At 32.0% G+C, this 26,805-nt stretch overlaps 2 protein-coding genes across 6 annotated transcripts in view; one reads left to right on the top strand and one right to left on the bottom strand.

Annotated features, from left to right (window-relative positions):
- The window catches only part of LOC134691209 (centromere protein O-like), a 33,868-nt gene extending 32,074 nt beyond the window's left edge, over window positions 1-1,794 (bottom strand). Inside the window, exon 1 of one of the 3 annotated variants that reach the window (XM_063551551.1) lies at window positions 1,771-1,794. Coding sequence is in view for 2 of the 3 variants with exons in the window: in XM_063551546.1 (XP_063407616.1) it covers window positions 202-316 (115 nt within the window). In the remaining variant the exon portion in view is untranslated. Of the gene's footprint in view, window positions 1-201; window positions 352-836; window positions 880-1,770 lie in introns of those variants that run through there. The other 2 variants (XM_063551548.1, XM_063551546.1) reach the window with 2 other exon arrangements.
- Window positions 245-26,100, top strand: LOC134691211 (E3 SUMO-protein ligase NSE2-like). Of its 3 annotated transcripts, none has more exons than XM_063551556.1 (6): window positions 245-366; window positions 9,306-9,473; window positions 13,055-13,161; window positions 14,804-14,951; window positions 16,984-17,176; window positions 24,372-26,100. In XM_063551556.1, the coding sequence occupies exons 2-6, from the start codon at window positions 9,344-9,346 to the stop codon at window positions 24,490-24,492; spliced, it is 699 nt and encodes a 232-aa protein (XP_063407626.1). In that variant the 5' UTR covers window positions 245-366; window positions 9,306-9,343; the 3' UTR covers window positions 24,493-26,100. The 3 variants fall into 3 exon arrangements, with proteins under 3 accessions (XP_063407626.1, XP_063407629.1, XP_063407628.1); XM_063551559.1 differs by having other exon boundaries at window positions 16,984-17,180; window positions 24,372-24,468; XM_063551558.1 differs by having other exon boundaries at window positions 246-366; window positions 9,344-9,473.
- The last annotated feature ends 705 nt before the right edge of the window (window positions 26,101-26,805 follow it).

The following is a 26,805-nucleotide window of genomic DNA, read 5'->3' on the forward strand; positions in this document are numbered from 1 at the left end:
ACATGTTCATGTTTTACTTTAAGACATGAAAGATATGCTGATTATAAAGCCCATATGATATATTGATAGTGTTCCTAATTGGAAGGATATACAAATAAGTATAAATTAAAAGAATATGAACATGAATGATCATGCATGATGATGCAGAAAAAGATGTGGAAGGAGAAAATTATGTTTAAAAAAAAACGTAAACAGTACTACCTCCGCAAATTTTCTCCGAACTAGCTTCTGTATTTAGTTTTACCGCCAAAACGGAAAATCTGTTTCCGGTACATTCTTCAAGTTTATTTACAAAATTTCCCCTGCATCTAACCATGGGTACAAACAACAGAAATTGTTGAAAAACACAAGTTATAGAAACATAAGGTAAAAAACTGTATTCATCTTACACAAACATAATTGTCTTTTGACATTTTGACACATATAACTTTGATTTTGTTGTTGGGTCTCCTTATAAAACTTCTCAAGTAAGGCTTCGCTAGTATATACATTACCATACACACCCTCTAACTTATCAAGTATTTGCTGAGGAGAGGCATGCTCAGATAAAGACAACAACAGGCTTCGTGCCTTACCCTTCAATGACCCTCTAACAGACTGTAATACAACTGAATCAGAATAATTCCCTTCACGTAAAACACACTTAAGGTTCATGTGGACCCTATGGCTAAAATGGCCGTATTTTCACCTCAAAATTTACTCTGAGTACAGAAAAACCTGTGCATCTGTAAAAAAATTCAGGCATAGCATGCCCTAGATAAATGAATTTTAAGTATGTTTTATTATAATCCTGGTACTTTTGATAACTATTATGTTTTAGAAAAATAAAAACTTACCAGGATTTTGTCGTGCACTTTTTTTCATTCCTTTAGAAGGTGCCAAAATAAACTAAGTTGGGAAACAGGTTTGAGAACTTCCCCACAGGTAAAAATTAAAGTGAGTATTTTTAATTGACATGGACATTAGATGGACAATAGATACCTGACAATAATTGGTTATTTAAACTGTGTACCTGAGTGTACCATATCAAGGTAAACTCAACTGTTTGTTAATTTTATCATCTTCTCCAGAGCCGAAAAAAAGTGTACGGCAAAATCCAGTTAAGTTATGAATTTTCTAAATCATACAATGCATTTGAATTCTATTTATCTAGGGCATGCTATGCTTTAAAACTTTTCCAGATGCACAGGTTTGCCTGTACTCAGAGAAAATTTTGAGGTGAAAATACGGCCATTTTAGCCATAGGGTCCACATGAACCTTAACCTCAAACATCCAAACATCAAAAGTCGCTTCACTTTTAGCTTCACCAGAAAAAATTGGGAATCTTGGTCGCTGATATGCACTGAAACTACTAGACGTATTTCCAAAACCTTGGATCCCACCCGTACGTAAAAAACTAGACCCTCTTATGGGTGTAGGGGGAGGGGGCCTTGGTGGTATACCTTCAGTTTTCACCTTTGGGGTACTGTGTCTTTGTTCATGACCCGCTATAACTTTATAATCTGTATGTGTATGTAAGAACTTAATCATTTTGTCTATGTCTGCTTTAGACAAATTTTCGACTAATTCGCCCTCCTCGGCGGATTTATTACTAGCCATGATACTTAATAAATATTCAAACTGGGCGGACTGTGTCTTAGTAAAATATTCAGTTCTATACAAGGACAAGGTAACAATACTTGGACAATACAAACATATACACAAATACAAGGACAATACAAACAGAAATAATGAAAATGATGAAATGAGCATGAATAATGACTACTCACCTTTCACATGTCAAAGGTCAAAGTGCAAAAGAATTTGAAACAGAATCGTGCAGGGTTCTAGACTTGATATTGAAGTGCTGTGTTACTATTGAGATATACTGAAAAATATGTTAAAAGAGTTAATGATATATGGACCATAATTTGCTATTGGGCTCCGTTTCCTATAACTATAGAAAAGTGATAAAATGTGAATTACTGTAAGAAAAGTTGCAACTACATCTAATGATGCCATTATTTTTATCAACATACAAGTGTATGCTACTCTTCCCTAGAAAAAAAATTGAAATATACGAATTTCAAAGATTCTACAACCGTATTTTTGTGTCGTTTCTTGCGTTACTTATTGCTTCCGAAGAGCATAACGCTGACTGATTTATAGATAATCGTCACCTGCAAATTCGTAACTTTTGCTTTCAAATAACAAAGAACATCGACCAATAAGAATAGTGAGAAGAAAATGCAGAGAACTATAAGTATTTATGTAGCAGATGTAAGAACAGTGGCGTGATTTTTGTGTCCGATTTCATAACGCAATTTTTAGATGATGTAATCTGCTTTGTTGTAATAGAATTCTTAAAAACAATATGCAAATATGAACTCTCGCGAGATGTTCAAACAGGTAAATCCGAGATGATTTACATTCTTGTTTTGATCTTCGTAATAATTAAGTAAGAAAATTACGTTGTCGTTATGCGTTACATTTCACACGAAACAGAAGTCCAGTTATTTATTAAAATTGTTTTTGTCCTTAAGTTCTAACCATTTCCGGTCATACGTGAAACACGTGACTAGCATGTGATAACGCCATTATGGCCGGATGTACGAAATACTAGGTCTAAACATTATTTTTGTTTCCAACGGGATGTTAGCAGACTTGTTTTGTCTTGTTTAAAAGAGGAAAATACAATTGTCAAAGAGATTGCGCTGGTGGTCTGTTATTTTTCCTATGTGCATAATGTTACATACGATCCTGTGTGAAAATAAATGCCCAATGACTTGACAAAATCGATTTCATAGTTGACAGACGTTAGAACACACTTCGTTTCCCGATAATGACGTGAAAAGTCCTTGGAAAAATCAATCGAAATTACGTCTCTTACCGTTGTACCAATGCTCGTTGGATTGATTTACAAATGTAACTTCAGCAGTAAATATTACTGGATATTTTAGGTGAATAAATATAATTTAATAACAAATACATGTTAATATACCGTTACACTTAGAATGTACAAAGTTGGAATCTTGTCACAGTTTTTAATTAATATTTTTTATTCATGTTCTGCAAACACTTATCAGAAACGCAATAAACTTGTCAAACGAGAAGTAAACTTTTACCATGCATGACTTGAAAGGAAGTACTTTATTGATTTTAGCCCACTAAAGTAGTTTAAAATGTGGAAACCATGTAGATGGTGTACAGGTCATAAGAATCACATTGTGCCTATTTAAAGATTTTAATTCCAAGTTAAAAAAAAAATTCTTTACTGGATTTAAAGAATGTTACATTGCCAATGATTTGGAATAAATTGTATATAACTGGAATATCAAAACCAAATATAAATACATTTATTTGCTTAAATATCAAGATACAACGATTATGGTATCCTGTATCAATGGAGAAAATATGGAAAATTCTGAATAAATTGTACTAATTGTTTTCAAAACAAGCACATATTTAGGAGTTTTATAATACTGTTACATTTAAGATGGATTTTAAGAAAAAGTATACTGTTCAGATTATTTTAAGCAGATTTTGCAATAAAATAAAACTAAAAAAATGCTTTCGGTTTCTTATGGTTTCCTGTCAGGTTTAAAAAAAACTTTAATATAACATTGAAAATAGATTTTAAATATTAACATGAAGCAAGTAACACTAGTAATGGTGTTTATTTATGCCTTTTGAATTATATTGTGCAAAATAAAGAAAATAAAGATTGGTTTCCTGTTTGGTTTCATGTCACGTAAACGGTGAATCAAAATGTATTATTTTTTTCTCAAAAAACTCAATTGTTCCATTCATACTATTTTAACAGCAACACAACCCACAAAATAAAAGTTAAAATTTTAGAACTTATAAAAAATGATACAAAAAGAAACCAAAGGCCGAATACCAAATTATGGTCCATATATAATATATAAAATATTCATAAATTTCAATACATAAACAAAATCAAATATTTTAAAACAAATTTACTGTTATATTTTCTTTGTATAGTCTGAATAGTAAAACGAAATACACTGCTCTGTTTATCTTTATCTTGAACACGTGACTTTCTACATGTTCTAGTTGATCCTCATTTATATATAGGTAGTCGTAATCAATCCTACGGTTGAGTAGATTCGTCATGTTCGTAGTAAAACAAAATAATAAATGAAGTTCACTTCACAATCAATACATATTATACGGATATACTGATAAGCACATCATATGTAGTACATTCACAAACTTTGTAATATGTTAGCTAGATTTATACATTTTCACATGAAACTAACATTAATTTCAAACTAATTGAAACAATTCACAAATCTTTCTATAAAGGTATGCGCTATACACTGTAGTAATTATACTTTTGCGTACCTTGTCACACGGAACACATTAAAAATATACTCTCCATAATCATGATAATAATACATCAGGCCGGCATGTATAATTTTTATCGTCAAAAGGTTTTCGTTGTTTTCGTTGTGAAACTGAGAAACTGTTACTTGACGGAATGTGGAGACGAACGGAGTAAAGTTGACAGGCATCTATATTGTGCCGAATACAAAACTGACAAAGGACTTCATCAAACAATAATGGTACAGCATGAAGTAATTATAGGATTGCTTTTAATAATCTCGGTGGAACCTCCAATTTGTCACAGGGTAATATGGCCACTTGGTCTAATCATTAGGGCGTTGAATATTGTGACGAATAACGATGTAGCAAAACCATTTATTCACACTGAAAGTAGATAATTATAATAAACATTTATTTCAAATGTTAACTTGAAGTTTCCTTATAAATTGAACTATTAATTGGATATAAGCTACTGCATGATAAGGCCTAAAAGAAAATGTGCTTACCTGAAAGTAGGGAATAAAGTAAGATGTCCCTATGTAGCGTGTGTGCTAAAGTGTGTGAAACTCGCATTAGTGCGAGTTCACCATATTTATAGTGCTAGAAAAAGTGACGGGGTTGTAAGCATAATAACTTCGTGCAGAGCAGTTTAGCATGTTTAGAATAAAGTCTGTCCGTCAATGAATGAATGAATGAATGTAAGAATGTATGAATGAACGTAGTAAATAGATAGTACACACAACGTATAGTGCAGTACTAGTATATAAATGTACTGTAATAAATAGCTATGGTGACATATACTATATCAGTCAGAGCTCAGACATAAATAAGTCTGAATCTGCTTTTAACTCATAGAGGTCTAAACTTGTAAGTTTTAGGATTTGTCTCCCTTTAATGTCAGACAAATTACGACTTGAATAAGTCCAATATTGTTAAACAAGAAATAATTGACCAGAATCAAAAAGTTGCAAATATCGACTCCTACAAGTCGATGAGTGATCAAAATTGGTTAACTTCAAGACCCACGCATATTTATAAGGAGGTCATGCATCTAAATCAAATAATGACAACATTGAAAGCCAATGCTTTGTCTTTTAAAGAAAAATATGGATGAGAGTCTAAAAAATCGGAGATAATGTTAATTGACCTTACAATGCAACCACCTGGAATCACACTTAATGAGGAAAAACATCTGTGTTTAGTAAGGTTGTTCAATTAGATAATTAAATATTGATAGCTCAAGTCCTTGTGAACTCTCATACAGGTTTTTGCTGTCATAGGTGGTGTAGTTTGGCCACAAAGTAACATTAAGTTTTTTCACCAACATAAATATACATAAGCAAGTCTGTCATTTTCTGACTTAGATAAGTCTAAAATTGAAACTAAATTTTTATAATAAATACATGTTTCGACTTATTTAAGTCAAAAACAAAAATCGACTTGTTTATGTCTGAGCTCTGACTGTATATATGTCACCATAGCTATTTATTACAGTACATTCATAATTATACTAGTCCAAATAATTATGACGTCTGGCAAGGCTATTTTATTTTATTTTTCTGGGACGCCTTCCTAAAAAATTAAGATAGCCTTGCCAGACGTCATAATTATTTGGACTATAGTTATACAGGCATGACAGTGCACACACAGGGTATTAAATCAGTAACAGTAAGGGTTAGCAGCCTCAAAATCACCACCAGAGTATTGGAAAAATCTAGAAAGTTCGAAGTCTAGATCAGAGTATGGAAGTAATATTTAAAAGGAATAACATCGACTAATTAGCATGTATTAACAGCCTGCAGAGCTCTGTACTAAAGTCATATGATTTTATCCAATTATAGTCTCAGCTGTAAGACCCCTTTGGTTACTATCTGTGATACCGCGGTTGTAAAATGGCATCTGGAATTTCTTATCAGTCACATGATTTTATCGAGGCCGGTAATTATAAAGTACCTGTGTGAAATCTGAGATTTATTAATAAGAAGGTGACGCTGTATCATATATATAAAACATCTGACTTCAGTTAGAAGTCGTATGATGTAAAAAAAACTTGAAAAACGGACAAAATTGTTCAAACTACAGCAGTTTATCATGGAAAATTGTATTTGATTTAGAATAATTTTGCTTTTTACCGTTTGTTTTAAACTGTTTTAAAAGTCTTTTCCGGTTAAAGCGGATCCCGATTTAAACAGTTAAATACCGATGAATCAATCAGGTTTCACATGATGTTTAACAAAATAATGTAGGCAAATGTAGACATATTTTTTTTTACTGTTGAAATGTGCAAAGTTTATCGAGATTGGAAAAAAGGAAATTTACTTTCAAGAATTCTAAATTTATGTATATGTCATAAATGTCATTGATTACATTATTGAAACTGGACAACTAAAATTGGGATAATATTTTCATGATTATATATTTAAAAAAAATGTTTATTGTGGAATGTTTGTATTAATATAACAAGCTACAGCAAAAATTATAACAAAGCGATAACTTTTACACAAATTAGCGTATGCATAGAGTAAAAACAAGAACTTGAATTGAAGGATAGAACCGTTTAGAATTGTGAATATTTTAATTGACTAATACACGAAAGACTTAGACTTTTCGTATTTAATAAAGCGGGTTCAAACGTAATTTTTGTACAATCATCTTCTTAACTTACGGAAATGTTTTTTTTATTTGTTTGTAAATATCAAAATTGAAAATGACCCAGCCTTGTTTTCCAATTTCGTATGTGATAGCTTTCGGTTTAAACTAATAAGATCAAACTAACAAAAAATATGAAAAAGGGACTAAAATAAAAATTAAATGAATGACTCTATTCGGCAGCGTACATCAACGGAATGTAACGAATGGACTATTTGGGTTACTTCGCACGTATATACGACACAAACTTGTCTGTTCGTAATTCTCTGTGAACAGGAAAATGACCGATAAGTGTCAGTGATTTGATCAATCACATGCGGAGAATCAACTTCGATGCCAGATATTGAACCAATTAACAAGTTATCGAAAGATGGGTGGTAACGCAGATGAAACCTTTGAAGTGACGACGATGTTATTCCTTTCAATATTACTTCCATGATCAGAGGAACAGGCACTTCAAGGAAAGACTTATTTTGGAAAAAATACATCAATTAAAAAATAATACAACATTAGCTTTCACTGATGGCTCCTGCAAAATAAACCCAGGTCCATCATCTCCATGTGGGGCTGGGGCAGCTATTTTAATATCAAACAGCACAGAACATGTAGAGTTGACACAGCCAGTTTCCAATAGAGAATCTATTTTATTAGGGAATTAGTAGCTATCAAGCTGGTAATAGATTATCTTATAATTCCAAACAACAGAAAAAACACTGAGTCCATCAAAAAATTCTCTGACAGCCAATCAGCAATTGGAATTTTAACTTTAAATTGGAAATCAGATAATTACGGGAAAACTATTCATGATATTAAAATCGGTATATTAGCACTAAAATCAGAAGGAATCATTGTTTCCATTCAATGAACCCCTGGACACGGTGATATACAAGGTAATGATCCATCATGAACTAGCAGACCAACTAGCTAAAAAAGCAGCACAGGACGCAGAAAAAAATACAAAGCATTCTGATATTTACAAAACAAGTTATACAAAAAGGAGCAAAAAACAGTGTAATGTTAAAATGGCAAAACCGATGGGACACAAGTGATAAAGGAAGAAGATATTATTCCTTTCAACAAAATGTAAAAACTACACTTCCAAAAGACGTCAACTGAAATATATCGGATAACTACTAGTTTAGGAACAGGATATTGTAATTTGAACTCGTACAAATCAATGATATGCCCATGGCAGCACTCATCGACAAATGCAGCTGTGGACAAATAGAAACAGTTGACCCTTATCTACTGTATTGTGAAAATTATGACAAAGCTATAGAGAAACTCCGCTCTGCACATTTGCTGCACTCTACTTCATAACATCAAAACTAACACTTGAATCAGAAGTTTTATTAGCAACAACATGAACAACAGAAAATGAAAATTACAAACATCACATACATACATAGAAGATATTCAACATTTGTTAGGAGTCTTTTTTTAAAGATACTGGAAGGTTCACAAAATAGATAATTACGGTTTTATAAGGGTTAATTAGTTATTAATTTTTTTATTTTTTTTTATTTAATTAATTATTTAATTATTTACTTATTTATTTATTTTTCTCTGCAGTGCCACGTCGTAAATACAAACATACCAATGAGTTATATATATACAATAGCGACATAAAATTACCAGAGTGATCCAAAAAATATAGAGAGATTATAGTGCCTAGTTGACACTTCTAAAGACTATTTAAAGACAGTTGATAGACATAATTGATTTAACAACAATACACATCACAGTACATGTAAATGTATATTTAGTATATATAGTATTGTCATGTTTTCCAGTCAGGGGTGCTACTTAAACAAGTGATTTCATTATCTCCTATTTCAGTGATTTTTTTATATTCCGGTACATGTACATGTATCACCTATTTAAGTGATTTTGGTGTTTTCTTTGATCTTCAAATGCTAATTTCATTGATTTTCCATATTTTCACAAATTTTCTTTAATTTTCCTACATAAATCAATTATCCTTTAATTTATGGATATCTGTTTCAGCAGTGCGTTAAAGCTTTTAAAAGTTTCCAAGGGTACTTCTGAAATTTCTGAAATTACTTGTTTCAGTGATTTTGAAAAGTCTGTGCGAAAATTTTAAATATTTCACAGCCAAAATCACTCAAAGAAGTCATTTTGAAATCACTTGTTTAAGAAGCACCCCTGACTGTTTTCACATGTTACATGTACGTATCGTCCATATTTTGCATTTTCCATTGCAATACATTTTGGCATGGTTTTTTTTGCCTTTAAACATGTTAAATTAAAGTATAATTTATAATTATTAATATTATGGACCTAATAAAATACATTTAATTTACAGTGTAATTATAGCTGGCATCTAACATTCTTGGTTTAAAGATGTCTTCCAGAACACACTTTGGTGTTGTTGATCAGGCTATGAAGTCTATGAAGACTGTTGAAGAATACATCAAAGTTGGTATGGAGACAACGCTAGATGTTGGTATGGACTTTGTTGAACATGACAAAGGTAACAATCAGACTTGCTATAATCCACCACCGGATATACTCGTATATTTAGTTACTAGTTACACATAACATTAACAGTACCAACTTTGTGCATTTTGTAGATAAATATCTCATCAGTGATGATCAAGGTCAAAATACATGAAAACCCAAAACTTTTTTTTGTGAATGAGGAGCTTGTAAACTAATAGGAACAAAAAGTATAGCCAAAGCCAACCATGGAATCATAGCGGCTTTAGCCTATTTTTAACTACACACATTAATTATAATGCCAACAGAAGTTTCTAGTTTCTATTTGAATATGATTCAATTTGACAGTAAACCTGACACAGCTGGAAGGTCATCTGAAAGCTATAATGATTAACATGATTACACAGACAAAATTTTGCCTAGAAAAATATATATTTTTGCAGTGATGCCTTTGTTTTGGTTGATGTATAATTATTCATACAGAAGCAATTAAGCTAACATCATTAAATGTGACCTTTTAGTGAATTAAGTTTGTGACCATGGTGTCGGTTCATATCTTATTGGGTTCACTTTATATCATCATCTGTGTGTAAAATTGCAATTTTCTTTCTTTTGTCCCCTTGTAAACATGTCATACATGTATAAATGTATGTTTGTTCTATTTAACAGAACTTGAAACTTTGTTATAATTATGCCCCATTTATGGGCATAATGTTTTCTGGTCTGTGTGTCTGTTTGTTAGTTCTGACATCTGTCCGTCTGTTCATTCATTCGTCCTGAGGCCTCCATCTGTTACGCTTCAGGTTAAAGATTTTGGTTGAGGTAGTTTTTTATGAAGTTGAAGTCCAATCAACTTGAAACTTAGTACACATGTTCCCTTAGTTATGATCTTTCTTATTTCAATGCCAAATTAAAAGATTATCTCCCATTTTCACAGTCCAATGAACATAGAAAATGATAGTGCGAATTGGGCATCTGTGTATTTGGGACACATTCTTGTTAATACTATGATATCCCTTTCTGTTGGAACAAATATTCCATAGATCTCCTTTACACCAGAAACATATTCTCCTTGAAGAAGGATGTGCAAACCATGACAACAACTACATGTATAAACAAATGTATGAGTCTAATACTGTATAGCTGGTTATTTTCGTGTGCATAAAATGTCACGATTTTCAGTGTATAAGGTATACAAAATATTTTGGCACTTATTATGTTGGCGGATTCAAAACTTTTATCATTACTTTTGCATGTACACTTTTAATTTGGCGGAATTTATTTTAGTGATTTTGTTCTATTTGCAAAATTGAGGGAAAATTTATTCCCTGAGAAAATAACCCACTATATATATATAAAGTAGCCCTTGTTAAGCCAGCTATAATTGTTGCGAAACCTCACCTTGTTCTTTTTTATGTCCAACCTACAATAGAAGAGGGGCATTATGTTTTCTGGTCTGTGCATCTGTTCGGTTGTCCGTTTGTCCCACTTCATGTTAAAGTTTTTGGTCAAGATAGTTTAGATGAAGTTGAAGTCAGAACAACTTGTTTTTAGTACACATGTTCCCTTTGATATGATCTTTCTAATTTTAATGCCAAATAAGAGTTTTTATCTCAATTGCACTGTCCATTGAATATAGAAAATAGACTATTATGGACACATTCTTTTTTTAGCTCACCTGGCCCGAAGGGCCAAGTGAGCTTTTCTCACCACTTGGCGTCCGTCGTCCTCGTTAACATTTTACATTATGAACTTCTTCTAGACAACCACTGAATGGAATGAAACCAAACATGGCATGAATGTTTCTTATGAGGTGCTGACCAAGTGTTGTTACTTTGTAGCCGATCCATAATCCAAGATGGCCGCCAGCGGGGGACTTAGTTTAACATAGGACCCTATGGCAAATGCATACAAATGTCTTCTTCTAGAGAACCACTGAATGGAATGTAACCAAACATGGCATGAATGTTTCTTATGAGGTGCTGACCAAGTGTTGTTACTTTGTAGCCGATCCATCATCCAAGATGGCCGCCAGCGGGGGACTTAGTTTAACATGGAACCCTATGGGAAATGCATACAAATGACTTCTTCTAGAGAACCACTGAATGAAATGAAACCAAACATACCATGAATGTTCCTAAAGAGGTGCTGACCAAGTGTTGTTACTTTGTAGCCGATCCATCATCCAAGATGGCCGCCAGCGGGAGACTTAGTTAAACATAGGACCCTATGGGAAATGCATACAAATGACTTCTTCTAGAGAACCAATTACTCAAATGAAACCAAACATGGCATGAATGTTCCTAATGGGGTGCTGACTAAGTGTTGTTACTTTGTAGCCAATCTATCATCCAAGATGGCGGCAAGCGGGGGACTTAGTTTAACATAGGACCCTACGGGAAATGCATACAAATGACTTTTTCTAGAGAAACACTGAAAAGATTGGAAGCAAACATAGCATGAATGTTCCTTATGGGGTGCTGACCAAGTGTTGTTACTTTGTAGCAGATCCATCATCCAAGATTGCTGCCAGCGGGGGGGGGGGGGGGGGGGGGGACTTAGTTTAACATAGGACCCTATGGAAAATGCATACAAATGACTTCTTCTAAAGAACTACTGAATGGAATTTAACCAAACATGGCATGAATGTTCCTTATGAGGTGCTGACCAAGTGATGTTACTCTGTAGCCGATCCATCATCCAAGATGGCTGCCAGCGGGGGACTTAGTTTAACATAGGACCCTATGGGAAATGCATACAAATGACTTCTTCTAGAGAACCACTGAATCGAATGAAACCAAACATAGTATGAATGTGCCTTATTAGGTGCTGAGCAAGTGTTTTTTTACTTTGTAGCCTATCCATCATCCAAGATGGCTGCCAGCGGGGGACTTAGTTTTACATAGAGCCCTAAGGGAAATACATACAAATGTTTTCTTTTAGAGAACCACTGGATGGATTGAAACCAAACATAGTATGAATGTTCCTTATGAGATGCTGACCAAGTGTTGTTACTTTGTCGCAAATCCAACTTCCTAGATGGTCACTAGTGTGGGGACTTAGTTTAATGTAGGACCCTATGGGAAATACATACAAATTTCTTCTTTTAGAGAACCACTGAATTGAATGAAACCAAACATAGCATTAATATTCCTTTCCTAATGAGATTGTGGCCAAGTGTTGTTCCTTTGTAGCCAAATTTTATGTTGTTTTTTTATATGAATGCAAAAACCCAGGTTGTTTCAGGTGAGTGATACAGGCTCTTGAGAGCCTCTAGTTTATGCCCAACCTAGGATAGTAGAGGGGCATTATGTTTTCTGGTCTGTGTGTCTGTTTGTCTGTCCGTTTGTTTGTTTGTTGGTCTGTCTATCCTGCTCCAGTTTAAAGTTTTTGGTCAAGGTAGTTGAAGTTGAATCAACCTAAAAACTTATGTTCCCTATGATATGCTCTTTCTAATTTTAATGCCAAATTAGAGTTTTAATCCCAGTTCCATGCAGGGTCCATTGAACATAGAAAATGATAGTGCAAGAGGGGCATCTGTGTACTATGTCTATGGACACATTCTTGTTTCTAAATAAAGCAATTAATTTTAGTACCTGATTTATTATTTTTCAGACAATGAGAAACAAATAGATGAGCTGAGATCTGTGATGAAGGAGTATGTTAGAATGGAAAGAGATCTTCAGCAGTTTATGGAGGCTGTAGAATGTGTCAAATCAACTGTAGGTGCTGAGTTATATTCCGTAGAATGAATAATGATTATCCTTATCTGCTTGTTGAACCATCTGGCAACTTTATATTCAATCCACTTGGTCTTTAAAGACAGTGATAGCCATTACATTTGTACTATCTATTCTTCTTCCATATCAGGCAATCTTTTTTGAAGTAAGAATGGTATTCCTGCATTCATAAGTCTTATGTGGCTGACTCGATAGTTATCAATTGTCAAAACTTTATCACCACTTTTGAGATTAATAAAATATAGTGCATTGATAGCAACATTCTATATACATGATATATATCCAATCTATGAACAAAATCAAGAAATTAATCAATCAAAAATACTCACATACATTGTATAAAAAGTTACAGAATGATTTAAATGTGCAAGTGGATACATCTGTTGTAGAGTTGTCACTGACTCAGACGTACTTATAAATATAATTATTTTCTGTGACTGTATATTACATTAATTTGTAGGATCCTTTACTATAGATAATTTAGCTGATCTGTAACAATAACATCTTCATGCCTTATATATCATGTACTGTAGTACGCCGCTAGATTAAAAATGACGTGGAAAGGTAACATAAGGCCAGCGAAAGCTCTTTTTTGAGAGCCCAGGTGGTCGTGTGGTCTAGCGGGACAGCTGCAGTGCAGGCGATTTGGTGTCACGATATCACAGTAGCATGGGTTCGAATCCCGGCGAGGGAAGAACCAAAAATTTGCGAAAGCAAATTTACAGATCTAACATTGTTGGGTTGATGTTTAGACGAGTTTTATATACCTATCAAGTACATGTATAAGTTGGGCATGGTGCATGAATCTTCAATCTGTTCTAAAAGTATCAATGAGCACTCTTATTGTTAAAAGTAATATTCAAAATTGGAGTTATCTTCCTTTGTTCATAATAATATTTGAACTGATTCACAGAATGCCTTCCAATGCAAAATGAATGTATCTTTATCCTTCATTGCTCACAAACACTTTAGTTATAAAGACCAGTGTGTTCCATTTTTAGTTCACCTTTTCTAAAAGGAAATGTGAGCACTTTGTCCAGTGTAAACTATTTCAAAGATCTTCTCTGAAACTATTGAACTAATTTCAACAAAATTTAAGCTGAAAGATTCTTATGGTATCTAATATAAAGTTTACAGGTTTTTTTCTTTCTACTTTGTCAAAAAAAATATGACCGCCATGGATAAACAGGACATAGGTGCAGGATTTGGCTTGTATCTCAAAAACTAAAGCATTAAGAGCAAATCTGTCTTTAGGTACAAATGTTCTTAGGTCAAGATCTAGCTGCCTTGAAATTTTCAGACAAAGCTGACAACTGATTTGGGGGTTACAAAAAAATGTATTTACGCTAAATTGGTAAACATTTTTATCGTTAATAATATGAGAGATGAAAATAAACTGTAAACAGTAAACATCATAATTTTAAAAACATTTTCTCCTTGGAAACAACCGAAGCAATGTCAGCTAAACTTAAGCTGATTTTTTTAGGGAATCTACTGTCTAGTTATCTAGCTTAAAGGTACAACAATGTTGGTCCAAATCTAATTTTCTTTGTGCAATGTAAACAATGAGCCATGGGTTTAAAATAAATTTGAAAATAATTAACTATTACATATTTCTTTTCAGGCAACAAAGAAAAATGAGCCCTTGGATTTGGAGAAAGAATTAGATAATAAGTTGTTGGAACTTAAGCAAGCAAACAATGATGCAGAACTGACAAAGCATGAGAAATATGTGGATCTTATTGACAAAGTTAATGAAATGCAGCAGCCAGGTAATTATACCCCCGCTTTAAAAAAGGGGGGGTATACTGTTTTACCTCTGTCTGTCCTTCCGTCAGTCTGTCAGTCAGTCCGTCCGTCCCATGAATATTTTTCTTCGCATTTTTCTCAGGAACTACAATACAAGAATTTCTGAAATTTGGTTTCAGGGTTTATCTAAGTCAGCTATACCATGTGATGTTTTTTCAGATTGATCACTTGACAACTTCCTGTTTACCGAACACTTGCATATTTTTACACTATTAATATTATCCACTTGCGGCGGGGGTATCATCAGTGAGCAGTAGCTCGCAGTTTCACTTGTTGATTGATCAAAGGGACTCTGTAGGATTTTTTCACTTTTTATATGAAATAAATATATACATAACGTATATCTTATTTGATTGAACCCTGTCGAATAAGACTATAAACATTTATCTCATTTTCTAAATCAGAAAGTTTTATCGTTTGCATAATTATTTTTCTGTGCTTGCAAATGAATGATTTATAGACCTGTGTTAAATAGATTTCCAATAATTTCATATAGCCAAAATGGTCAATTTATATCCTAAGGACTTATTGCCCTTTATAGCTAATTTTTAACAATTTTTCGTAATTTTTGTAATTTTTTACAACAATCTTCTCCTCTCAAACTACCATGACTACTGTCAGAGACAAATTAGGCAAAACTTGGCCACAATCATCAAAAGGGTATCTAGTTTAAATAAATTACTTTGCTAAGCTCATCCCGATACGACCAAAGAGGTCACACCCTGAACAGTTGGAGCAAATTTGGACACAATATTCAAGTTTGATACTGTCAGAATTTGGACATATTATATGTTTCTGACACAAAATAAATGTGGTCAAAGATCTTACAAATCTATTGCACAAATATTGTGCCCTTTTTTTTTTTAGCCCTTGTTTCTAAGTATTACGAACCCTGGTTTATTGTCATACATTTATGTATGAATTGACACAATCCTATTAATTTTCAAATATTTGTCTTTGAACATCACTGAAGAGTTGTTGAAATGAGCATCCTACAGTGCAGTAAGATTGGTATCCATTAGAAATATAATAATCATTGACTTGCCTATTTTAGATTGTGTAATCTGTGGTTTGTACAGTTTAATTAATGTGTGCCTTCACTTTGTTCTGTGGTGGTTCAATCTTTTCTGTAATAGCTAAAGATTTTAAAAATGATAATTCACTACCAGCTGTTCTAATGGATCTTTAACTCAGTTTGGTCTATTATGAAGAATTTTATATGATTTAAATCCATCCTTAAAATTTGCCTCAGCCAGATAGTAGTAAGACAATAACAATCAAAACCAAGGAGTAAACAAAGACTCACACAACCAAAGGACATTTACATCAACAGTTATAAATAATAATTAAGAAACAACACGAACTCCACTAAAAACCGGGAGTGAAATCAGGTGCTCCTGAAGGGTAAGCATTTCCTGCACCGTATACAGCACTCAACGAGTTATTTTCATATTATTTTGAGATATTTAAGTCATTGATAATAATTTTGATTTTTAGTGACAGGTTTGAATTTTGAATTAAAACTCCTTATTTATGTTATTTGAGATCTTTTTGTGATAAAATCTACATTTGTTTAACAATGTTTTATCTTAGAAAGCTGTTTGTGATTTGATTTGTTTACACATGTATGTTTACAAACCCACAGCTATTTGTCCTCATTATGTATTAATATTAATAACATATGTTTTAGAGTCTTGTGAATATATGATGAACAACTTGTGCCTTCTGTAAAGTTTTAATGTGAAACAGATAAGAAATCAACTTTACTTTCATCTGTTCTGATCATCATGCTGAGTCTTTTAAAGAAAAAAAATAATATTGTTTGCTAAAAAAACCAGCAGCGACAATTTATTCATGTTAATTTTTTGCACTTGAGTTAATGCTTTTTTCTCTTTGATTTTTTAACACTTTTAATTTAACAATGACATTTAGTAATAAGATAATAAAAACTGTTAGGTTGTCAATTACTTTTGAGACTACAATTGTTTGTTTCAGAGGGATCGTATGCTGCTCCAGCCACATCCACTCAGATTGATGAAGATATTGCCATGACGCAGCCAGAGATCAACACACGCTGTCCATATACTGGCAAAGATATGATTAATCCGGTCAAAAACTCTTATTGTGGTCATCACTATGATAAAGAGGGAATCAGCCATTATATCAAAACAAAAGGACGCAAAGCAAAGTAGGTCCATATTCATTTGTTTAAATAATATTTTATTTTATTATACTTCACGTTAAAATGCCATATTTTGATTGGCTAAGACGAGGGTGTCAATTTACTCTATCACATAGCTAAGCGGGTGACAATTTTTTTGAATGTTACCCTCTCATCTAGACATAGCCGAAATCAATAATTCAAAGAACAATGAATTGAATTCACATCAAGGAATTAAATGCAATGCTTAAGTTCTACGTTTTGGCTCAGATTTTATTATCGACTGTTAAAATAAATAAAATAAAACATCTTGCTTGAATTTTGTTGTTTTTTTCTAATGCCCGTAACGTTGTTATGAACGTGACGTCAAAGAAAATACTTTTAAAATAAAAGTAATTTGTAAAAGCCAATAATGATAGGACATTCAGTATAATAAATTAAATAACACATAGCTGAGAGGGTGATAGAGCAGATTTGAACCACTCGAAAAGGCATTGTCAACCTTGGCTTCGCCGCAGTTGACAATGTTTTCTCGGGGTACTAATCTGCTCTATCACCCTCTCAGCTATGTGTTATTTATATATTATTATACTTCACTTTAAAATGCCATATTTTGATTGGCTAATACAAGGGTGTTAATTTACTCTATCACATGGTTGAGCGGGTGACAATTTTTTTTAATGTCACCCTCTTGCCAATCAAAAAATCGACAGTTCAAAGGACAATTAAAGGGAAAATTCACGATTTTTTACTTATGGTTTGAATATGTTCATTATGACATAATATATATATTCACAAAGTTTTATCGCTATATGTGCAGTAATAAAGGAGAAATTCAATATTTAATGAAAAAATATCAATGACTTCCTGTAGGTCGTGACGTTTCTCCTGGTTTTTGCATGCCGGGATTTAAAATACAATCATTAAAAGTCTTGGTTTTTAATTATATTTTAACGTAATCGTAAGCGCGCAGATGACTTATGCTTTATCTAATAACCATCCGATAATAAGAAGATAAAACGCAGACGTTCAATTGTACATATTCATGAGATAAATTTTCTATGTTAAACGTATATATTCGAATTATTTTTGTAGACAACACAAAAAGTTATAAATTTATTTTTAATTAATGCATTTTCGGACTGATAAGGTGAACAAAGTAAAGTACTATTATCTGTAAAGACAATATGTCGGTGTACTCTTATTGACCTTTTACTATCTCTGCTATGACTTGGTTGATACGATGTGTGTATCCACGGTTCTGTGGCAATACTCGTAGATGGCTTGTTGAAAGGTAAATTGTTATTTGCACTTCGGTATTTAACCACGCCTCTAAGGCACATCTTGCCAGGTGTGACTGTCTATTCGGATCAGTGAATTATAAAACAAGGGTGCATTGATACACACATTTAAAATATATATTCAAGTTGGTGACAAATAAAAATTGATCGCCGTGGAATTGTTTAATTATATTTGGTGCTATTATTTATTTGAATTCAAATAAGTTAATTTACTAAGAAATACACAATTTTCGGTAAAAGACGGGAAACTTAATTCATATGTCAGATTGAAATGATATACAGCTGTTTTCCTTGATTTATGTGTAATAAAAAGGAGAACTTAGAAAGTTTTTTTGTCTTTATTAGGCGAAAAAAATGTACGAGAACACTTAGATTTAGACTTTTGAAAGACATGTATTAATTAATAACTGGAACTATCTGAAGATAACTCTACCGTAGCGGAATATAATATAAACGAATAAAGAAAAAATACTTTTGTACTTGAGAGGTTTTAAAAAATTGGCAGCAAATTTAAGGTCTTCGTGGAATGGAATCGAAAAATTACGAATAGATATTCTTTATCAATTGTGAAAAACGTCAACCAAATTTAATCATAATCGGGGACGTCCTTATTAAAATAGTCTTCGTCTCACAACGTATAATACTTAATAACTATTTGACCAAAGATGTTTAAAAACAAAAGACAACGAATTTAATGTCATCTTTCCCTATTTTTGAATGTAATTATAAGTCTGTTCAACTGGCAAGAATACCCCTAAAGCGGACAAATATCCGACAAGCAGTTTATTCTTTAAATTTGCTGTCATTGAATATCAAGAAAGAAAATAAATCCCGAAAATGATTTGAAACTTTAATACTCAATAGCTTTCCTAGAAAATATTCACATCCCTCGGGGATTATTAGTGTACGTCCAGTTGCATATGTCGGAACAATTGTGGTGATGACGATTTTTTTCCTTTATTCGAGAACAATCTAATTGATATATAAATCTGTGATTTTACTATGTTCATAACTTAGATGAACCAAAGCCAGTTATAGATCGACCTGTATTGAAATCAAATTGGTCCTCTCCTTCTTCTTCTTTTGGAATGCAATAGTCTATCGAATTGGATGATTACATACTGTTTGCATACGTGGACTAGTCTATTTACAAAACTTTTACCCCAATTTGCCAAAAAATGTATGTTTCTTTTTTATGTTCAGTGTATACATGTATACATTGAACATTGGACGCTTCCGGGTACGGGAATTTCTCGCTACATTGAAGACCTGTTGGTGACCTTCTGCTCTCTTTGACACATTCCCCATTTCCATTCTCAATTTTATATATTTAAAATTTTCGCTATAGTTCCGAAACTTTCTATCCGGGGGTATAAACGAATCGTCGACAAGTGCGCACATTTTTTTAATCAACAATTCTGGTATGATCCAATATGTCCTTTACTATTGACAACGAGTATATATTACATTTTCCCAAATTAACCCTTGGAAAAAATATGTAAATAGATTCGTATATTTTCAAATTTTTTTTTGGTATCATATTTTTTTATAAATAATATTCTTTACACCAGAAATTTTATTTATAAACAAGCGTATGAGTTAAGTAATGACTAGTATATTATATCACTTTCGGACACGCAAGACAGAGATGTATATTATACATGCACCTGATAGTTCAAAATGGAAAGTTATAAGTTATCGGCCGAGTACACTGATCAATACCTACAGAAGTGAAACGATGCATGAACTTGCAAGCCCGACAGGAAATCACTTGAAAACCTGGACGTGTCACCTTACACCCCTCACAATACCTTTGGGAGTAATACCTTTGGCCATGCGGGTGATCAGTGGAGCGAAGATTCTAATTTATTTGAATAAAGTATATTACTTTAAAGAATTATGAACGAATTAGATTTTCGAAAACAATTTTCACGGAACACTTATTTATGATTTGAACTTTGACTTTTTAACTAATTCCAATATTAACAGTTTAAAAATAACAGACTATATGGTTATTAAAAAAAAAAAGAACATTTTCCGTATCAAGTAAGTTAGTCAGATAAAACAACCGTACGATTGACAAGATATCGACACGTAATTACGACTACATCGGTTACTGTAGTTTTGTTTCTTTGTGGTTTATAGACATATCGTGATTTTATTCGGACAAGGTAACAAAATGGCGGAACGCAGAGAAGTGATACTCAAAATTTAAAATCAATGGTGATCTCTTATCTTGCGTAATAAAACTTTAATATTTATAAATTTGAGCATTTTTATACAGAATGGACATAACATCAATTTTTGATTTTTTTGCGAAGTTTCCCTTTAAGCAAAAATTTAAGACAAAGTTCTACGTTTTGGCTAAGATTTTATTATTTGACTCAAAATAAAAGATATGAAATATTTTGCCTCACTTCTGTTGATTTTTCTAATACCTATAACGCTGTTATGTACGAATTATTTTACTACATCCATATAAAAACAAAGAAAGTTTTTGAAAGTTGTATTTTTTCACCCATGTTGTGTAGAAAATGGTCAGTCGTATACTATAAATGGGTTTTTTTTCACGATTTGATGACAAAATGGGCAGGTTAAATTTTCACTGTGTATAATTTTCCATGGTTGGGAAAATACATGCAAAAAAACTATGCATTATATATTGTTAAAGATGTTTCATGAATCAATAAAATCATGTCCATTGTCACAATATTTATGTGCAAAACAGTATACCGGGTAGATAGAAAAACAAATATGATATACTGCAATCCACAACACCCACTGATCTACAGGCTCCTATCGTATGACAGCCATGTTTAGATAGTTATAAGATGTGGTATGATGTATTGATTTTGATATGTTCACAGTTAATCTTAAGACAGGTACTGTTGGTTATAAAACAGTAATAAGTGTTTACCGTACTATGTAGTTTAAGATGTCCTATGGCTAATGGTTACAACAGTAATAAGTGTTTACTATGTAATTTTAGATGTCCTATGGGTAATGGTTACAACAGTAATAAGTGTTACTATGTAATTTTAGATGTCCTATGGGTAATGGTTACAACAGTAATAAGTGTTACTATTTCATATTAGATGTCCTATGGGTAATGGTTACAACAGTAATAAGTGTTTACTATGTAGTTTTATATGTCCTATGGGTAATGGTTACAACAGTAATAAGTGTTTACTATGTAATTTTAGATGTCCTATGGCTAATGGTTACAACAGTAATAAGTGTTTACTATGTAGTTTGAGATGTCCTATGGCTAATGGTTACAACAGTAATAAGTGTTACTATGTAATTTTAGATGTCCTATGGGTAATGGTTACAACAGTAATAAGTGTTACTATTTCATATTAGATGTCCTATGGGTAATGGTTACAACAGTAATAAGTGTTTACTATGTAATTTTAGATGTCCTATGGGTAATGGTTACAACAGTAATAAGTGTTTACTATGTAATTTTAGATGTCCTATGGCTAATGGTTACAACAGTAATAAGTGTTACTATGTAATTTTAGATGTCCTATGGCTAATGGTTACAACAGTAATAAGTGTTTACCGTACTATGTAATTTTAGATGTCCTATGGCTACGTTACAACAGTAATAAGTGTTTACTATGTAGTTTTAGATGTCCTATGGGTAATGGTTACAACAGTAATAAGTGTTTACTACGTAGTTTTAGATGTCCTATGGGTAATGGTTACAACAGTAATAAGTGTTTACTATGTAGTTTTAGATGTCCTTTGGCTAATGGTTACAACAGTAATGAGTGTTTACTATGTAATTTTAGATGTCCTATGGGTAATGGTTACAACAGTAATAAGTGTTACTATGTAATATTAGATGTCCTATGGGTAATGGTTACAACAGTAATAAGTGTTTACTATGTAATTTTAGATGTCCTATGGGTAATGGTTACAACAGTAATAAGTGTTTACTATGTAATTTTAGATGTCCTATGGGTAATGGTTACAACAGTAATAAGTGTTTACTATGTAATTTTAGATGTCCTATGGGTAATGGTTACAACAGTAATAAGTGTTTACTATGTAATTTTAGATGTCCTATGGGTAATGGTTACAACAGTAATAAGTGTTTACTATGTAATTTTAGATGTCCTATGGGTAATGGTTACAACAGTAATAAGTGTTTACTATGTAATTTTAGATGTCCTATGGGTAATGGTTACAACAGTAATAAGTGTTTACTATGTAGTTTTAGATGTCCTTTGGCTAATGGTTACAACAGTAATAAGTGTTTACTATGTAGTTTTATATGTCCTATGGGTAATGGTTACAACAGTAATAAGTGTTACTATGTAATATTAGATGTCCTATGGATAATGGTTACAACAGTAATAAGTGTTTACTATGTAGATTTAGATGTCCTATGGGTAATGGTTACAACAGTAATAAGTGTTACTATGTAATATTAGATGTCCTATGGGTAATGGTTACAACAGTAATAAGTGTTTACTATGTAGTTTTAGATGTCCTATGGGTAATGGTTATAACAGTAATAAGTGTTTACTATGTAGTTTTATATGTCCTATGGGTAATGGTTACAACAGTAATAAGTGTTTACTATGTAGTTTTAGATGTCCTTTGGCTAATGGTTACAACAGTAATGAGTGTTTACTATGTAATTTTAGATGTCCTATGGGTAATGGTTACAACAGTAATAAGTGTTACTATGTAATATTAGATGTCCTATGGGTAATGGTTACAACAGTAATAAGTGTTTACTATGTAGTTTTAGATGTCCTATGGGTAATGGTTACAACAGTAATAAGTGTTTACTATGTAGTTTTAGATGTACTATGGGTAATGGTTACAACAGTAATAAGTGTTACTATGTAATATTAGATGTCCTATGGCTAATGGTTACAACAGTAATAAGTGTTTACTATGTAGTTTTAGATGTCCTTTGGCTAATGGTTACAACAGTAATGAGTGTTTACTATGTAATTTTAGATGTCCTATGGGTAATGGTTACAACAGTAATAAGTGTTACTATGTAATATTAGATGTCCTATGGGTAATGGTTACAACAGTAATAAGTGTTTACTATGTAGTTTTAGATGTCCTATGGGTAATGGTTACAACAGTAATAAGTGTTTACTATGTAGTTTTAGATGTCCTATGGGTAATGGTTACAACAGTAATAAGTGTTACTATGTAATATTAGATGTCCTATGGCTAATGGTTACAACAGTAATAAGTGTTTACTATGTAGTTTTAGATGTCCTTTGGCTAATGGTTACAACAGTAATGAGTGTTTACTATGTAATTTTAGATGTCCTATGGCTAATGGTTACAACAGTAATAAGTGTTTACTATGTAATTTTAGATGTCCTATGGGTAATGGTTACAACAGTAATAAGTGTTACTATGTCATATTAGATGTCCTATGGGTAATGGTTACAACAGTAATAAGTGTTACTATGTAATATTAGATGTCCTATGGGTAACGGTTACAACAGTAATAAGTGTTACTATGTAATATTAGATGTCCTATGGGTAATGGTTACAACAGTAATAAGTGTTACTATGTAATTTTAGATGTCCTATGGGTAATGGTTACAACAGTAATAAGTGTTACTATTTCATATTAGATGTCCTATGGGTAATGGTTACAACAGTAATAAGTGTTTACTATGTAGTTTTATATGTCCTATGGGTAATGGTTACAACAGTAATAAGTGTTACTATGTAATATTAGATGTCCTATGGGTAATGGTTACAACAGTAATAAGTGTTTACTATGTAATTTTAGATGTCCTATGGGTAATGGTTACAACAGTAATAAGTGTTCACTATGAACTTGAAATGTTCTGTTAGTTTTTACTATGCGATTTTAGATGTGGTTTTGGATATTATGCAGTAATAAGTATATGTTAACTATGTATTTTTAGATGTCCTGTTGGTGGTTGTGGGAATGACAAACAGATAGAACTGAGTGATTTGATTGAAGATAAAGACATGAAAAAATTTATAGATAGGAAAAATAGACATAATAAGAAAACAAAGAATTGAAAACATTTAGGTATATAAACTATACAACCTGGTTTGTATTAAAGATGAAGTTACCTGAGATGGAAACAAGTAACCATAATACAACTGTAATGCCAATGACAGTTACCTGTGGACAGATAGAGATGAAACAGACAGGAAAAGATTAAGACCAGTTGGTTCCATGTTGGTTCTATGTTTTGTGTATAAATTAATTGACAAATACAGTGTTCTTTTATTGTAACAAAACTAAAATCAGGGATAATATTGATGTTTCTATATACAGAATTTTGTTAATGTTACATGTTTTATTCTGGAGAATGTCTTGAAGAAATTTTTAATTGTATTTTTTCACTATTTCTTAAAAGTGTCATTTTTAAAATATTGGGATAATTAAAGGGTTATTTTTTTTAGAAAGGCACATTACCCAAAACTTATTTTGACTTTTTGCTACTTGATGAATCATTTTACTAATGATTACTGTAGTAATGTAAATTAATAGAAATAAAGGCATAAGAATAATATAAATGGTGATTGTCAGGTAGAAGAAACATTTGTTCTTCAAAATGCAAATTTCAATGAGCAATCAAAATTACTTAAATAAGAAGAAGAATTTTGTTTGTTGAAAAACTAATATTACAATGATCTTCAGTGTCTATTATATACATGATATAAATGAGAACTGTATGAATATTGTAAGATGCACAACTAATATTTTTTTTAGAAGAGTTAAACTTATTTTCAGATATCTTTTCATATTCTGCCTGTTATGACTAAATTATAGTAGTCAACACTGATTTAAACAAATTTGTCTGTTTGGCTGTCAAACTTTTCAATAATACAGTTCACAACAAATATTACATAAAAATTACTGGATAATTAGCATTAAGTAATATAATTTCAAGTTTAAATGATGCAGTGCTTTTTACTTTTTTATTTAATTTGGATACAAAATTCAGCTCTTCACTATATGTAAAATTTGAAATTTAACTGGTCAGATGAAATTTATTTTAATGGCTGTAAATCATTTGTTTCTTGCACGTGAAAACAAAACAAAATGTGTATTATAATTGATTTTAATATGGACATTGATTATTTGCATTTTCTGCATTTATGATATAAATCAGTGGATAGTGTAATGAGACACTTTCATATTTTGTCATTTAACTAAATGAAATAAAAACTCAAGCAGCAATCATATTTTTCAAACCAAACAGCATTTATATCATTAACTAAATGTCAAAATGAAATAAAAACTCAAGTTGCAATCATATTTTTCAAACCAAACAGCATTTATATCATTAACTAAATGAATTAAAAACTCAAGCAGCAATCCTATTAAACAGCATTTATATCATTTTTGTCTTTTTACAGTAGCTATAACATATTTGTTGCCTAGCTATGTTAAATATAGTGCTATTGAAATTATAAGTAAGTATATTTGTCAAAAATTAATAAAAAGTTGCCTTTCTGAGTTTTGAGAATAAAAAAATGATCAAGGACTTTCATTTTGTTAAGATGGAAAGTTGTTGTTCCCAACTAAAACAATGACAGTTATTTTAAGATGGAGAACAATCAGCTATTACTGTGTAAATATTGTTTGTTTGTTTTTTAAATAAATTTTAAACTTGATTTTTGCGTATATGTCAGAGAAAAATGCTGATACAGTTATGGCTGCCTATTTTCATTTTGATATAAAGTTAAGATTTGGTACTAATGCCAAGGAGACAAATTTCTATTTTGGTCAACACATGGATGTAAGCAACTATAAACCTTTAATATGTACAACAAATAGAACTCATACCCTATCATTTGCCTAAGGTCAGCTATGTAAGTATAAGGTGGTTTTATTGCTGCTTAAATTAGCATTAGATACAGGCAGATACATCTTTGTTCAGTGTAGATGTCAATTTAAGGTTCTTAGTCATTTAGTGTGGTAAACCTTTTTCACTTCTGATACCAAAGGATTGATTTAAACTGATCTTATCTGTAGTCAAAAGAATATTTCCTGATTTATCAACAGATTAATGATAGAGACTGTTAGTAGAACTAAGGGGATAAACAGGTAAATGATGCATGATTTCATTTTTGGCGAGCCTGCAACTTATGTTGCAGAAAGCTCGACATAGGGATAGTGATCCGGCAGCGGCAGCGTTAGCTAACTTTTTATTTTAGAAGGTGGAAGATCTGGATGCTTCATACTTTGTATATAGATGCCTCATGTTACGAAGTTTCCGTCAGTTACATGTCAAATGTCCTTGACCTCATGTTCATGGTTCAGTGACCACTTGAAAAAAAAGTTCAGTTTTTTTGTAATGTTGAATTCGCTCTTATTAT

This window comes from Mytilus trossulus, chromosome 11 (genome assembly GCF_036588685.1).
Source record: "Mytilus trossulus isolate FHL-02 chromosome 11, PNRI_Mtr1.1.1.hap1, whole genome shotgun sequence".
Lineage (NCBI taxonomy): Eukaryota > Metazoa > Mollusca > Bivalvia > Mytilida > Mytilidae > Mytilus > Mytilus trossulus.